Consider the following 15,836-nt stretch of genomic DNA (forward strand, 5'->3'; position numbering starts at 1 on the left):
AGGACAACCTGAACATGAATGCTGGCCAAGACAGCCAAGAAGAGTGCTTTGATCCTCCAAGGCATCTCTGCCCATGGAGCAATCATTGTCTCAATGTTGCTTTCCAGGTGTCCTTCGTATCCCTTATTTAGCACCTCCACAGCTCCCAACCCATCACTGTTGATGAATTGTCTGCTCTCAGCCCTCTCACCATGATTCGATCTCCTCCTTCACTGGAGCCCCAGTCCATCATAAAGTCCTCCCAACCAACCCTGACCTATGCCTTTATAGGGAGCCCCATGACATCCTGCACTTAATGCTCAACACCTCTTGCCTTTTACCTCTTCTTGCCTACTGTTTTCTTCAAGCATCTCCCTCTCTTATCCCCCCCAAAAGAGAAACAACAAAAGACCATCCAGAAGCCACAAAGGAAACTCTGTTTCCTCCCTTTCCTATAACGTAACCACAGCTTTCTGTTCTTTTACCTCCTTAGATCACTACCAGTCATGCTCCACCTAGTTCTCCCAAGGGTCACTCTCATATCGTTTCCTTTATTGCTCTATTAAGCCTCTCCTTTAGCTTTTCCTCCATACAGGAGTACTATTAATTTCCAAAATTCACTCTCATCCCACATGGTTTACTCATTTTAGTCTCTAAACCCATCCAGAGAGCTACTGACAGCTGCTTTCTCAGTCCTCTCCACAACACTTCCCATATAGTTTCAACATCAGCACTCCAAGTGAAATGGCTCTTGTGGAGGTCTTCAGTGACATCATTTTTTAAAGACAATCCAGAGCAGGGAGCTCTTGTGCTCCAGATGGTTGGGTGCTGAGTAGTAGTCTACCTCCACTCTGCTATCTCAGCTTTCTTCTTTAACTCCTAACATTTGGCTCTCCTACACATAAAACATCTTTTCTATACATCAAATCTACAGGTTGTACCTCTCTGCCAGCCCCCATTACCTCCTGCTCAGTCAGACATGGCAAAAAAGATTGAAGCTGCTCTTCTTTCATACCCCTCATCAACAGAAAATACTCCTCCATCCTAGTCTGCCACTGGACTTTGTAAACCTGAGGACTATCAACATGTTGATGCCTCTCCAGCGTCAAACATGGTGCCGTGCCTGGGATCTTGGTAAGAGGGTGTGTATTTGTATTCAGGTAATAGGTATCGAAAAGCTTCAGACAATGAGACTTTTCTGTGTACTTTAAGAGTAGAGGCTACCAAAGACATTCTCCTTCCAGAAAGTTTGTATTTTCCATCTTCTAGTCAAGTGAACCTGCTCTTCCAGAGCTTTCCTAAAAGGCCATGGAGCTAAGATATATCACAAGCAGCAGTGAAGAAAAATGCCACCATGAAAGCCATTTGTAATCTTAGGTACAACAAATTCCTGCAAGGCATCTACTCAAGGTAGCTCTGCAATCCGCAAAGTGTCTATCTCAGTTTTAAGTCATGTAGGTGAAAGCATATTTAAATGAAATAAGAATTTCCAAAATTGATAATTGTTTCTGTGCCTTACTGCAACACCGGACCACTTCTCAGACTCTACTGACATGTACACTCCTCTGGGAGCAGATAAGGAATATCCTCTTGAAGGGAAAGCTGACAATCAAGTTACCACAGCTTGTGCTGATTGAGCAGAGCAGCTTGAAGTGCAGAATATCCCTAACCCACCTCAAGACCTGTCCTGGTATCTGCTGGGATAGAGTTAATTTTCTTCCTAGCAGCTGGTACAGTGCTATGTTTTCGATTTAGTATGAGAATAATGTTGATAATACACTGATGTTATAGTTGTAGCTAAGCAGTGTTCACTAAGTCAAGGACTCTCCAGCTTCTCATGGTGCCCTGCCAGTGAAGAGGCTGGGGGGGCAGGGTGGGGCACAAGAAACTGGGAAGAGACAGAGCCAGGACAGCTGACCCAAACTGGCCGAGGGGATATTCCATACCAGATGATGTCACACTCAGTATATAAACCAGGGGGAAAGCTGGCCAGGGACCAGCTGCTTAGGAGCTGGCTGGGCATCAGGTGAGTGGTGAGCAGGTGCATCACTTGGTTTTGTATATTCTTATTTCTTCTGTCATTATTATTTTCCCTTCCTTTTCTGTCCTATTAAACTGTCTTTATCTCGATCCACAAATACTACTTTTCTTTCATGCTACTGTGGGGTGGGGAGTGAATGAGCAGCTGTGTGGTGTTCAGCTGCCTGCCAGGTTAAATCACGACAAGACCATAGCAGTTAGATATCACTTCAGATACCTGTATCAGAAGCAAACAGATTTTGCAAGATTTAACATCTTGCATGCACATGTCTCTAGCCTGTGAAGCACATACAATACACATCCCTTTTTCACCCTGGGCTGTTTTCCAATCTCAAGTGAATTTTACAGCCTTGACCTCTGTAGATACCATCCTAACAGAGACCTGGACAGGAGTAACACTGCCTCTGATAGTTTACCAGCCAAGTTACCATAAACAAGTACTGACACAGAGTAGGTTCCCTGGGTCAGAAAGGAAAGACACCACAGAATTCCACACAACCAAAGCCTTACTGCTATCCCCAAAGTCAGTGACTTCAAAGGCAGTCAAATGAAAACAGTTTTAATTGATTCAGGCAAACACAGGCTATCATAATATGCTCAAATTTGAGCCAGCAGGAAAATTTCCTTCTAGGACAAAGCCAGACTTGGTTCACTAGCCACAGATAACTAACACTGAAGTACAGACAGGAAAGCTCCTGCATTTTGAGAGACACTCCATTTTAGCTTGGCATTGCTAAGGGGCAGCCTGTGAGACCGAGAACAGACCGCACAAAGTACTGCCTCATGTGATATTAATTAGAAAGGATTAATTTTCCTCAGCAAGTTTCAGAACTCTGGAGAGAACACAAGTTCCACATCTGCATGACACAGCCTAATCCAGCTGCACAACACAGCGAAATCCAGCTGCTCATACTTGCAGACCAGAGTCTCCTAAAATGCTACAGTCGCTATGGAGCCTGTCAGGGCAACGCTCCCAACCATGCAGCTGCACACACACTTGTGGCTATGGGTGTTTTCCTTTGAAGATGGTGTAAGACAAAAGGCAATTCTTCATGTTTCACATTGTGCTAAAGTGCAACCTGCCCAATGGTACCACCACGTAGAAGATGCAACCCACACTTCACTTGGAAAACTGGAAGTTATTCTACAAATAACTTTTGTTAATGTAGAATATGAAAGTTACCAAGGCTGAATCAATAGATTATCACATGTTTTCCTGAAATACCTTTTCCGGTCCTCTTAAGTAATGTTCAGCTCAAAATAACTTGGGGTGGAATGGATGTTTGGGTTAAAGAAGGCAGAGGGACAATATATCAAGTCTCAGGGATTAGTTCAGCATGGAGGGAGGCAGGCAATCCACCTTGTCTTCATGCCAACATCAGCCCAGCAACAACCACCAACCTGTATGTTCAATACACAGGGCAATGTGAGGGACGAAGCTTTCACATTAGATGTAATAGAAAAACATTCTTTACTCTGCAAGTGTCTTTACAAATATATATTTATATATTTATGCCTATTTCAGGCCATATAAGCCCATAAAAAAAAAAAACAGTACCTTTCTGAAAAAGAGAAACTGCAATCCAGGTGAAAGACTCCCACACAAGGGCTGCTTTGGCACTTCTCTGAAGGCCTCTACTTAGCACATAAAACCATTTTTAAAATCACATCAGCCTTTTATCTGAAAGAAGGGGCACCACTTCTACCCCACCTTTACTACTCTCGGTATGAGGTAAACTGGGATCACTTTTACATAATCATTTACTGCTTTAAAAAGGAGATATTGTATCCTGAAGACCAGCTTTTCCAAAAAACATTTGTGAATGAGTTAAAGTAAGATGCCGCTTGTGGATCTAACCACAATGTGCTGTTGTCTCAAAATAGAAGAACTTGATACTAAAAAGCTATTCCAGATACATATAAGTACAAACACTAGAGCTGGTCAGGAAGATTCACTTTCAACATACTTAAAAAGTAGGGAAAATTTTCTGCAGTGTGGCTTTTGCATTCATTTCCCCTATCCTCACTTTTCTACCAGTTCCATATACCCCTCAAAAAAATTGTGTGTCTGTTGTAAGAGTGCAAAGTCCATCCAAATCTTGTGTTTAAATTCACTATCACTACACTTTAAAATTCCTGATGGCAAATAAAAAGGTCTTGATTTAACTTAGCAAAAGTGATATCTAGAAAATATTCAAGATCAAGAGGTCTTACAAAAAAACCCTCAGACTACTAAGGCATTCTAAGGCACAGTGTTTTGGAAGAAGTGCTTTCTCCCTTTGGTGCTGGCTTTATACACATCACGTGTGTGAGTCTGAGTGATGCATGGAGCTGCAGACATATGCCATGCCTTCTCCCAATCAGCGAACTGGATCTTCTTCTGCGGTTTCAGACGTAGGCTCCTAATGCTGCATGGAATTCAGTTAGACATTGCACCAGCTGCTGAAACTTGGGTCTTTCTTCAGGATCTAAGGCCCAACAGCAGGCCATCACAGCAAACCTGCAAGACAAAGACAAATGGAAGACATGAGAACGTAAGCCAGGCAACGACAGTCCAAACCTGAAAGGGAAAAACAACATTTGTCACTAGAAAATCTGCTGACCAGAAAGAGAAAAGGAACCCTGTATCTTCTGATAGACAATGCTGAACAACTCCTTCAGAAGACAGACACCTGGAATTATCAATGAATGTGCTGTGACTGGAAGTGCTGGTTTGATTTAGGATACAAGTCAGAGGCAATCCAGGAGGAACCAATACATACTTCATCAGAAACTGCTCAACTATTGTAAAAGCATAATTCAGTGTTTTTCTGCGGTAGGTTTATGGAAAGGGGATTTGTAAGAACACGTGAGGCAGAAGGTAGTGCCTATGCACTTGCATTCTCCTACAGCATTACAATTATGAATAAACACCACAAGCACTGCCATTTAACTCCACTACACACAGTACTTCTCCAGAGTCTTGCTGAGAGAACAGAGATTCCCTCTACCTACAAACCCAGTAGCTTCCATTGCAGCCCCACAAACGCCAAGCTGAAAAACCCTGGCTCCTTTCCCTCTCTCCTCCTATCCTGCTCGTCAACCCCATTTCCCCCATGTGTCAGAGTAACAAAAAGAGTTGGGTCAGGATTAAGTGAAACTCCAAAACAAAGACCATTCCATTTTAGCCCAAGCTGCTTGACATAGGTTACTGAAGCCACATAAATACTTACACCAGGGTTTGTTTAAAAGGCAGAATAAAGAGGCAGAAGGCGGCAAACCTGGCTCTTTCATTGATTTGGCTTAACATACTAGTTACAAACAAATGTTTTATCTTGTCTCCAAAAACACACACTTACAGTTCATCGGGGCAGTTGATTGGCTGAGCTATTCGATAGCCATCCTTTAAATAAGCAGCCATCTCAAAGGGGTCAATGTCGACATATGGGGTCTGCCCTAAAGTCATCAGTTCCCACAGTGTTACTCCGAAGGCCCACTAAAAAGAAATAACATACGGCATTATTGGAACATGCTGAATTTTCAGAGCTCCTTCAGTCATTTCACAACATCTGTCATTTATAAGACTGCATAGATTAAGAAAGCTTTACATAAATGTTATATATTTCCAAGTTCAATAAGACAATACTTTGTCTTGAACAGGGACAATTAAGGATCACAGAACAGGTGTTAAGTGAAACAAAAATTAAAATCTTCGTGCACTAAGATTTATGTGCTTAAAAAAAAATAACGTATTTACTGCACTTTTCCATGATGGCATTTCAAAACACTGAACAAATCTAAGGAATATTAAACACTAAACCACTGTTTTGGGGGAAAAAAAATATATTACCTTTTATCTCTTCAAAATACCTCACAAAATTCCTCAAAAAAGGTCTGAAATTCAAAGGTTCAGGAAAGTAGACTGAATGAAACCATCATTTTTTAAACCAAAGTCATCTGTGTATTTTGAGTATATTTTCAGGAGTAGATCTCTCAAGAAAAATAAAGATTTCACCTCAGTAAACCTGAGGTTTTATGTGTTGGATCAGCACTCAACACATTCAGCTGACAACACTTGCCAAAAGAAGCTCAAGGTGATGAAAATAAAAAAAAAACCAAACCCATGTGCAAGCACAGTACAAATAAAATGATTTACTAGCTGACATCAAGAGACAAAACACAGATGGTGCCAACTCTGCACACTGATGATTCACTGCTGAAGTTACAAGTGCATCATGATTTAAAAAGGGGCAGGATTCTGCAAGCCTCAAAAGAGCCTTGGTTTTAATAAAAAGAAATCCCGCCCCTGCCTCGACCAAAGCCTTAACTAAAGGATACTGTCAGGGGACACCGATGGGAAGCTCAGAGGTGGAGAATGACAGGGGCAGAGATGCAGCCCGACTCTGAACAGCCATCTCTTAGCAGTGTGGGAAGGCAGGGGAGGACATCCTTTTTATTGGCAGTTAAGAAAAATGCTGAGGGAGAAGTGGTGGTGTACTTCGAACATGAGAATCAAGGGTGATTCAAGCAAAACTACTTTGAGAATACAGCTATTTCTAATCCAATGAGTAGCTGCATAAAAACGGCATAAAGAGATGCCCAGAGAGAAAAACCACAGAAGCAAAATGGAACAGGGATCATGTTTTACTTTTCTATGCTTCGGCTGACTGATACAACTGTTGGCAGAGGACAAACACATTAAGAATGTTTCAAGCCAGCAAACCCATTTTTAAATATGCATCCAAAAGAACAAGTCTAGAACAGATGCCAATCGCATCTTAACAGACACCACTTCATCTCCAGCTGTAAGGAATATACACTGATAACTAGATTGATTCCCAGCGAGCAGACAAACAGTACACTCTGTTTGTGAAAAGCGTCACGGTAAACACAAAGATGATATTTGGGGCAGACACTGTTTTCTGCACCCAGAAAAACTGTCCATTTTTGCACACTGCAAAACTCAGCTACATATGCAAAGTTAAGAACAATGTCTTAGGCTGCATTTATGCCTATAAAATGCAAAAAGGAGAGGGCATGCATGCTGACCTGCACTAGAGTTTTCTGACACTGACACTGAAGTGCCTTCATCCTAATAAAATTCTACATTTCACTGCCAGTGTTACATAACTTTATTTCCAAGTCCAGCCTTTATGAACAGCAAAAGCTTTCATATTCCAGATTTTATTAAGAAAAAAAGAGTAAGAAATCACCATATAATTGATCCCATTTAGTATTATAAAAACATGCTTTTACGGGCAACTTCTGTTTCCTGTTCTGTCTTCAAGTTTGGTATAACACAAAACCCCACACATTTTTCAATGAGAACAGAAGTATTTCTGGAGTAGAGCTAAGCTAGCACATTTTAAGATGCAGGTTACTATCTCTGGATGTAGCCATGTTAAGGAAAGCGTCACTACCGAAGAAAACACTCCCTGAGCAGGAAGACAAAAATCATAAGGGCAAGTGGTTTACCAGTAATTAGCACTCTTAATTACCACAGGTTGATCTTCAAGGACAAGCTCCTGTAAGCACAAGAACAGTCCCTTCTGATGCACAGGAAGTTGAGCAAGCATGGTAGACCACCATGGATACACTGACTATGTTCAGACACCAAGAGAAGACAAGGTGAAAGCAGGAGAAGCCCAGGTGGCCAAGAAGGCCAACAGCATCCTGGCTTGTATCAGAAATAGTGTGGCCAGCAGGACCAGGACAGTCATTGCCCATTGTAATTGGCACTGGTGAGGCTACCCCTCGAATACTGTGTACAGTTTTGGACGGTAGTTCGAAACTGTCCAAAAACAGGTCAAGAAGGACATTGAGGCGCTGGAGCGTGTCCAGAGGAGGGGCAATGAAGCTAGTGAAGTGTCTAGAGCACAAGTTCTATGAGGAGTAGCTGAGGGAACTGGGGTTGTTTAGGCTGGAGAACAGGAGGCTGAGGGGAGACCTTATTGCTCTCTACAACTACCTGAAAGGAGGTTGTAGTGAGGTGGGAGTCAGTCTCTTCTAAGTAACAAGTGACAGGACAAGAGGAAATGGTCTCAAGTTGCACCAGAGGAGATTTAGGCTGATATTGAGAAAAATTTCTTTACAGAGAGGGTTGTGAAGCCTTGGAACAGGCTGCCCAGGGAGGTGGTAGAGTCCCCATCCCTGGAGGTGTTTAGAAGACATATAGATGTGGTGTTTAGAGACATGGTTTAGTGATGAACTGGCAGTGCTGGGTGAATGGTTGGATCAATGATCTTAAAGGTCTCTTCCAAATAAAATGATGTTGTGATTCTGGAGGAATACATTCAAATCATCAGCAGGCAAGGATGGAGTTTGGAAAACCAGGGCTCAGCAGAGTTAAACTATTGAGAAAAACTGAGAGGAAAACATTTAGGCTGCACTGAAGCCAAGTCCATACACACCAGAACACTGTACCAGGCAGGATGCATCCAAGAATACTGAGGGAGCAGACTGAAGTCATTGCAATGCTGCTCTCATCATCTTTGAGAGGCCACCAGAAACTGGGGAGGATGCTGACAACTGGAAAAAAGGCAGCCTCTTGAACAGGTGAGATCCAGGGAACTACGGGCCAGGTAGTCTAACATTGGCTCCTGCTAATGTCGGGGAGCACAGGATCCTAGAAGTCACTTCAATGCATACAAAGCATAAAGGTGTCTGGGAACCGCCAGCATGGATTTATCAAGGGCAAATTGTGCCTGACTAACCAGACTAGTTCTTTGCTGAGAAGACAGTGTTAGTGGACACAGGGTGAGCAATGGATGTTCACCTCGATTTCAGTAAGGCCTCTGACACTATCTTGCGCAGCATCGTTATACCAAATTGGTGAGATGTTGACATTAAAATGGCTGGACTGCTGGGCTAAAATTGCTGTTACTAGCAGTAGTAGGCCACCTAGCAGCTGGTTACTGGTGGCATTGCTCAGGAATCAATACTGTTCTATCTTCATTAAAAAGCTAGGCTCTCAGGAATTTTGTGGATGATACCAATCCAATCCAGGCAGAGGGGCTGACAGGCTTGAGGACAATGCTCTGCAGAAGGTCCCCAAGAAGCTGGAGAAACGGGATGACAGAAACCACAAAGTTCAAGGAAAGCAAACGTGGAGTCCTGCATTTGGGAAGGAATAGCTCCATGCACCAGGACTGGATGGGGCTGACCGTCTAGAACGCAGCTTTGTGGAAGAGACCTGGGGGTCCTGGTGAACAAACTGAACGCATCAGCAGCACGCACTGTGTTAACGTAAGCATAGCCAGTAGGTCAAGCGAAGCAATCCTTCCCTCTTTTCTCCATCTGCGAGACTGCAACTGAAATACTCCGTTGTGGGCTCTAGATGACGTTCATTCACCTAGCAGACAAGTCCCAATACAGATTGCTGACAATCTTTTCTGCTAACACGACCAAGCAGAACAACGTGCAATGGACAATCTTGCCATGCAAGAAGGGCCTGCTTGACCTTTACACTATCTGCCATGAGCAGCAAATGCTGGAAACAGGTTTATAGATGCTGTTCTGCACAAATCACTGTTACCTATTCAATGCCATGAGTCTTCAATGGCTGAAAATAAGAGCAAAATGTCAACAAAATGCATTTACAAAATGTAAGAGAAAAAACCCAACCAAACAAAACCACTTACCACATCACTAGCACTGGAAAATTCATTGTTAACCAGGCTTTCAAGAGCCATCCATCGAACTGGTCTGTTTTCATTATCTCCCAGGCAATGGTAGTCCATAGGAAATAGGTCTCGAGATAGCGCGTTGTCTGTAATCTTAACCTGAAGTGCATCGTCAATGCTAATTTAAAAGAACAGAAGTATTCAGCAAACTTGTCATTTCAGTTTCACAGAAAATATTTATGCTCAACCTTAAGCTTCAGACTCGGTATTTAATTGGGGAACACTAATCACCCTATCAACATTTCAAAGGGCTGGCAACCTTCCAGATCAAGACATGCTTATTGTGTGATTATCAATTATTATCAAAGAACGTATTTACTCTGCATTAACAGATAAACACTAGAAAAATCAGCAGTCTTAGAGTAAATAAAATTAAACATTTACAAGTGCAAAAAAATACAGTTAAAGCAGACAAACAACTTCCTTAAATTACTCCTACTCTCTTGAAGATCCCCTATCAGGTCAATGAAACAATTTTAGCTATGGTACCTGTGTAGCAATAATGAGCCAAAGATCTAAGCAAAACAAGATCTAGTAATATCTTGTTAAAGCAACCAATATTATTTGTGGCCTAAAAGCTTCTCTCTAACCAAGCTATCTGGTAAGATGTTATTTATCGCCCTCAACGAGCGATATTAATTCTGACTGTTTCATAAATAGGATATTGGCTAAGGAAAAATTAATTTCAAACAACAAAAAACGACTCAAAAAAGCACATGGAGAGCCTACTGACTTCTCCCTCCCCCCCGCCACCCCACAATGTTAATTCATATTCTTTTTAACTTGAAGTGTGTAATAAAGTTCAATGTTCTCATCAACAGCTGACTTCAGAATACGGGAAAGATGCTGGCTTTAACATCTTGTGACAAAAAAACCAGAAACAACATTGGGTTAGGAGAAACAAAATGAAATGGCATTTGCTGTCTTTTCATCTTGTCAATTATTTGTTTTGATGAGAAAAAATAAGTAAAAATGCTCAATCTGTGTGTTTCCTGTTTCACTATCTCAAATGCCTTCTTATTTACCCCATTTCTACGCACTTTTAGGTCAGTTCATTGGCCTCAAAATTCATTGACCAGGAAATTTCCATCTCTCATCACTCTTAAAAAGAAATTCCTAGAAGACCTGTCTGTAAATAAGTACAGTACAAAGGGTAAATCCCCATTGATTAGAGCTCTGACTTGTGTAATCCTTATATCCAGTTTGATTTGGCCCAACTGTGCCATGGGCACATTAGACCAAAAGTATCTTCTCCCTTAACAAACCCGCCAAGATCACTGCAAGCCTGTCTCCCTTCCCAAAATCAGGGCACAGGTACTTATACAAGTCTGATATGCTTCATAAAAACTCCTCCCCAGACCTGGGGAACAAAGGGGTGGCAGATGAACAAAAGCTCTTCAAGGGATCCTGGCTACAGGCACCCTCTTCTTCCTTTAGAAAAACCTAATGTTAGCCCAGGATTTCTTGTACTAAAGCACAGACTGACAGATCTGTGAGCTCAGCTCCTGCCTGGACTTCCCAAGGAGCAGCAGCGTGAGGTGCACTATGACTTGACTTTTATTGCCAGCACTTGAGATCACACATATCGCAACTGAAGTGAAGCTGGATTTTGCCCCAGGGGAGCAAGAAGGCAAGTGGTCTGGACTGCCAACCCTCTGCACAGCGATGCCACTAGGCTATTAATTCACTGCACAGAAATCAGAGGTTATCACAAGGTAGTTTCCCTGGAGCACTATTTACAACCTTTGTCTCCTGTGGTACCACTTCTCCCCTAACACGTGAGGCAGAGAGGAAAAGCAATAGGAATTAGAAATGGAGTTTCTCAGGAACTTTATCAAACCGAGCACCCTTATGTAGCGCTAGAACCGGGAAAGATTCTCCCTGGACAAGCTTGGTGGCACCAGCTCAAAAGCACAAGGGATAGCTTCAGGGTGGCTCTCACTGCTCCCTCTGTCCTAGCATTTGCTTCATGCATGCTTAAGTGTCTTAAGTGCTTAAGCATGCATGAATGCTTAAGTGTCATCCGGCTTTACTTCTCAGCCCTCTGGATGCAACATCGGAGGCTTTGTAGGCTCATGTGGGATGTTTAAAGAATGTGCATCTGAGAGGACCAAGTGATTTTGTGGACAGAAACACAAGGGACAAAAGTTGTCCCAATTTCAGGAGCAGGACCTATCCTGGTGTGGGGAATGTGAATCACACATCACTATTAATTGTTGAGCCAGATCTCTAAGACACCAGCAGCCTAGCAAAAGTAGGAGTGCCTCTCCAAATCATGAACTTCAATTCAAGGGTTCAGACATGGTCTTGAATTCTGAGAAGTAACTGTGTTACTGGAATTATGACATTATTTGCAGATTACCATAAAACTAAGCTCATAGACTAACTGCTCCTTTTGATATTTTCAGCTGTTTAGTCAAGTTTAGGTGTTTTGTGTTTCCCCTTATTAGGTAATAAAGCAAATACAGAATGAGCACAATTGGTGGTCTCTGAGCGATCTGGTTTATAGAAAGCCTCCAAACACCTCATTCACTACATTCGGAGGGCACATTTCAGTTAGAAGATACTCTCAAACCCTACTTTGGCATTCCTACCATTACGAAGCACATTCGTATATACCCACCATTTGACAGCTAAGAAATTACCAACTAACAAAACTATTAAGCTCTTTTTTTAAAAAAAAAAAAAACCCTCCAGCTTCATAGAAAAATCTATCCATTTATCAACTACCAAGTTCTCATTAAAGCTTAAGGGAAGCTTTACTTTTTTTCAAGCCTTTAAAGAGATAGACAAAACCTAGCAGAAGTATTTAAGATGAGGATGTTCTGCTTCCTTGAAAACTCTACTTTCTGGCTCACCTTATATTTAGAGGAAAACTTCACTGAAAAAACTGTTCACTCAAAATTTGGAAAGAACCAAACAGCAGCATATTTTGAAGTAGAGATCAGGTCAACCAGAGAAAGCTCATCCTAGTTCTAGCTACTGACAGAGCATTGTCTGCACAATGACTCTTCCCCACGGATACTTACACACAGTTTCTAGCAGCCAGGTCTTTGTGAATGACCTCCCGTCGGGCCAAATAACTCATTCCGCAGGCAATCTGAATAGCCATATGTACAAGATCCTGCTGGGAAATTGCCTGCAAGAGCACAGAACAACAATCATAGCAAACCTGCAAGCCCAGTGCCCGCGAGGTTAGTGGTTTTGTCGTATTCTAGTGCCTCCCCCCCCTCACTTTTAGTGGCTGATGGTTTCCAGTACCTACTACCTGTTGAAAACTTACGAAGACTCCTTATTCTAAATTTTAACTTTTTTTTTTTTTGACATGCCAGGGCAAATGTTTCCAATATGCAACTACCTCACTGCTATGCAGCATTTCCTTTGATCAGCGGTGAACGTGGGCAAAAATGGTCTATTTTACTACACTTCCTTCTGTTTCCCTGGAAACCAACCCATTTCCGGGCAGCAGAGCACCAACAGCAGTCAAAATTTTTGTTGCCAGCTGTTGCTGAGAACTACTGTCAAAGGCTGTTGCTCCATCTACTTTTACAATATCACAGTCCTATATAAACTAAACCCTTGCACATATTTATACCTTGGGTTCCCTCTTGCATTTTTATAGTGTTTCTTAAACTTCAGGTGGATACACTGAAGTTTGCAAGATGGGTGTTAAAATAAACCAAATACTAAATTAAAACAGTAATTAACTGGCTTCTCCCTTACCGATTGTTTCTAAGAACAACGGTAATGTATTATCTCAGAAAATGCAAGGGTTTGCTATAAGTATTTGTAGAAAAGTTCCATCTTAAAATATGTATCTCAGACACCAAATGCCCCATTTTTGGGGTAGTTAAGTACAGTCATACCTAGTTACTAAGAAGCAACTCCTGTTTGATATAATACAGATTATAAACACCATTTCTGCTTAAATTCTTGGAAAGGGATATTGGTGCACTACATAGGGATTTATAACTCAGATGAAGCAGCAAAAAAAGTGAAATAAAAATTAAAGGTCCTAGCAGTTTATCTCAACTTGTAAATTAACAAAGGCAGGCTGTCCTTTCTAGACTGAAATCTGGTACCTAAGAGGGGCAAATGCTGACCTCATGAAACAAGATTTCATTTTGTGCTTGATTTAGTCTAAAGACAGAGGCCAAACCAAGGTGATGTTGAAGAAAAGACAAGGTAATCCTGAAAAGAGTGATAGTTTTACTACGTACACACATTCATCGCTAAACTGGTACTCAGAGTTTTAAAAATAAGCAAAACATGTTCTCATCTAGGAATATTTTCTTTCTCACTTCTCATGAAATACACGTAACAGCTTCCATTGAAACACAGAAAAGTTATGAATGCTAAAGAGCAACCACAGCAGTAACAAAAAAGATTGCTTTCTTTAGTATCTAAAGTTAAAGAAATCCAGTTATTTTATTTAATAGCAAATCTACAGCAGCACTTTAATAGAAGTGTTTCATGCTTACTATAATTAAGAACTAAGTAATTAAAGGGATAATCAATTATACCAAATTAAAATGAGTACATCTGATATTTCTCCATATGCAATTTCCCCTGCGTATTCTAACTTAAATCCACAACCATATACCATTTTCCCTATTTTTTTAAAGATGTATTCAAATATCTGCTACTCCCCTAATCAGAGCTTAACTCAAGCTTCATGCCCTCTGAATGTTTGTGATAAGCACAGCCAAGAACGTGTTCCTTGTATGAATCAAGACAAACACTTGCTAGGGAACCTGCCTGCCAGTTCTCTCATTGTCACAACAGAACAGGTGAATACCACAATTACTTCTTTTAAGGCACTTACATAGATGACAAACCCAGTCTAAGTTTAATGGGCAAGAAGCCACAGATTTCTGAGCATACCTGAGGATTGTTGGCCTCTACCAGCTTGCACTGTCGCAAGAACAGTTTAAGGTTCCCCCAGTTCATGTATGGCAGCAGCACCATTGGTTTCTCTCCCTCTTCTATAGAGACATGAGTGATAGGTAGCAGATTCCTGGAAGACAGGGAGAGAAAAACCTGATATTTGATAATACTACTCTTGATCCCTAAACACAGTACGAAAAGTAACTCAGCATTGAAGAAAAGCATTTAATCTTGCATTATGATTGTTCCCCTGCACTTAGCACTGGTGAGGCTGCACCTTGAGCACTGTGTCCAGTTTTGGGCCCCTCAGTTCAAGAAGGACATTGAGGTGCTGGAGCATGTGCAGAGGAGGGCAACAAAGCTGGTGAGGGGTCTAAGACCACAAGTCTTACGAGGAGCGGCTGAGGGAACTGGAGTTGTTTAGTCTGGGGAAGAGGAAGCTGAGGGGAGACCTTATCACTCTCTACAATGACCTGACAAGAGGTTGTAGTGAGGTGGGGGTCGGTCTCTTCTCCCATGTAACAACTGAAAAGACTAGAAGAAACAGCCTTCAGTTGCACTGGGGTAGGTTTAGGTTGGATATTAGGAAAAATTTCTTTACAGTGAGGGTTATGAAGCATTGGAACAGGCTGCCCAGGGAGGTGGTGGAGTCCCCATCCCTGGAAGTGTTTAAAAACCGTGTGGATGTGGCACTGAGGGACATGGTTTAGGAACCCTGGCAGTGCTGGGTGAATGGTTGGACTCAATGATCTTAAAGGTCTCTTCTAACTAGATGATTCTGTGATCCTGTCATTCTGAAATTGCAGAGCACAAGGTCTCCAAATAACTGAAGCCTTAAACATACTTTTTTAAAAAAATTAGATATTTGAGTACTTTCCCATTAGGAAGAACCCTGCAAATTTTTTTCACTTGGTCCAAAATTAAATTGTCCTATAAAAGAAGAATCTCAGGAGTTTTATCACACGTGTTTTAGAATGACAGAATCATTTAGGCTGGACAACACCTTTAAGACAATCAAGTCCAACCATAAACCTAAAACTGCCAAGTTTACCACCACAGGACTTTAAAGGTCCCTTCCAACCTTTCTTATGGCTCAAGAACCAGTGTAAACCAACACGCGCCTGCATCACCTTTTACTGTTATAACTAAGAATATATTCAAGGAATATCTACCCATATTTCACTGCGAGGCTTGAAATGCCAAACCAAAGACCTTCCCCATTTTCCCAAACGCTACTTCAACTTGATCTCCTTCTATGACAAAGTGATC

At 41.7% G+C, this 15,836-nt stretch overlaps 1 protein-coding gene across 1 annotated transcript; it reads right to left on the reverse strand.

Moving 5' to 3' along the window:
- Nucleotides 1-3,875: 3,875 nt before the first annotated feature.
- On the reverse strand, nt 3,876-14,698 carry LOC104497052 (tyrosine-protein kinase RYK). The gene is made up of 5 exons (XM_010140264.1): nt 14,565-14,698; nt 12,710-12,819; nt 9,639-9,798; nt 5,358-5,494; nt 3,876-4,519 (listed from the first exon to the last, which is right to left on the reverse strand). Exons 1-5 carry the CDS (start codon nt 14,646-14,648, stop codon nt 4,408-4,410), a joined length of 603 nt encoding a protein of 200 aa, XP_010138566.1. The 5' UTR covers nt 14,649-14,698; the 3' UTR covers nt 3,876-4,407.
- Nucleotides 14,699-15,836: the final 1,138 nt, after the last annotated feature.

This window comes from Buceros rhinoceros, unplaced genomic scaffold, assembly GCF_000710305.1.
Source record: "Buceros rhinoceros silvestris isolate BGI_N320 unplaced genomic scaffold, ASM71030v1 scaffold18117, whole genome shotgun sequence".
NCBI classification, from domain to species: Eukaryota; Metazoa; Chordata; class Aves; order Bucerotiformes; family Bucerotidae; genus Buceros; species Buceros rhinoceros.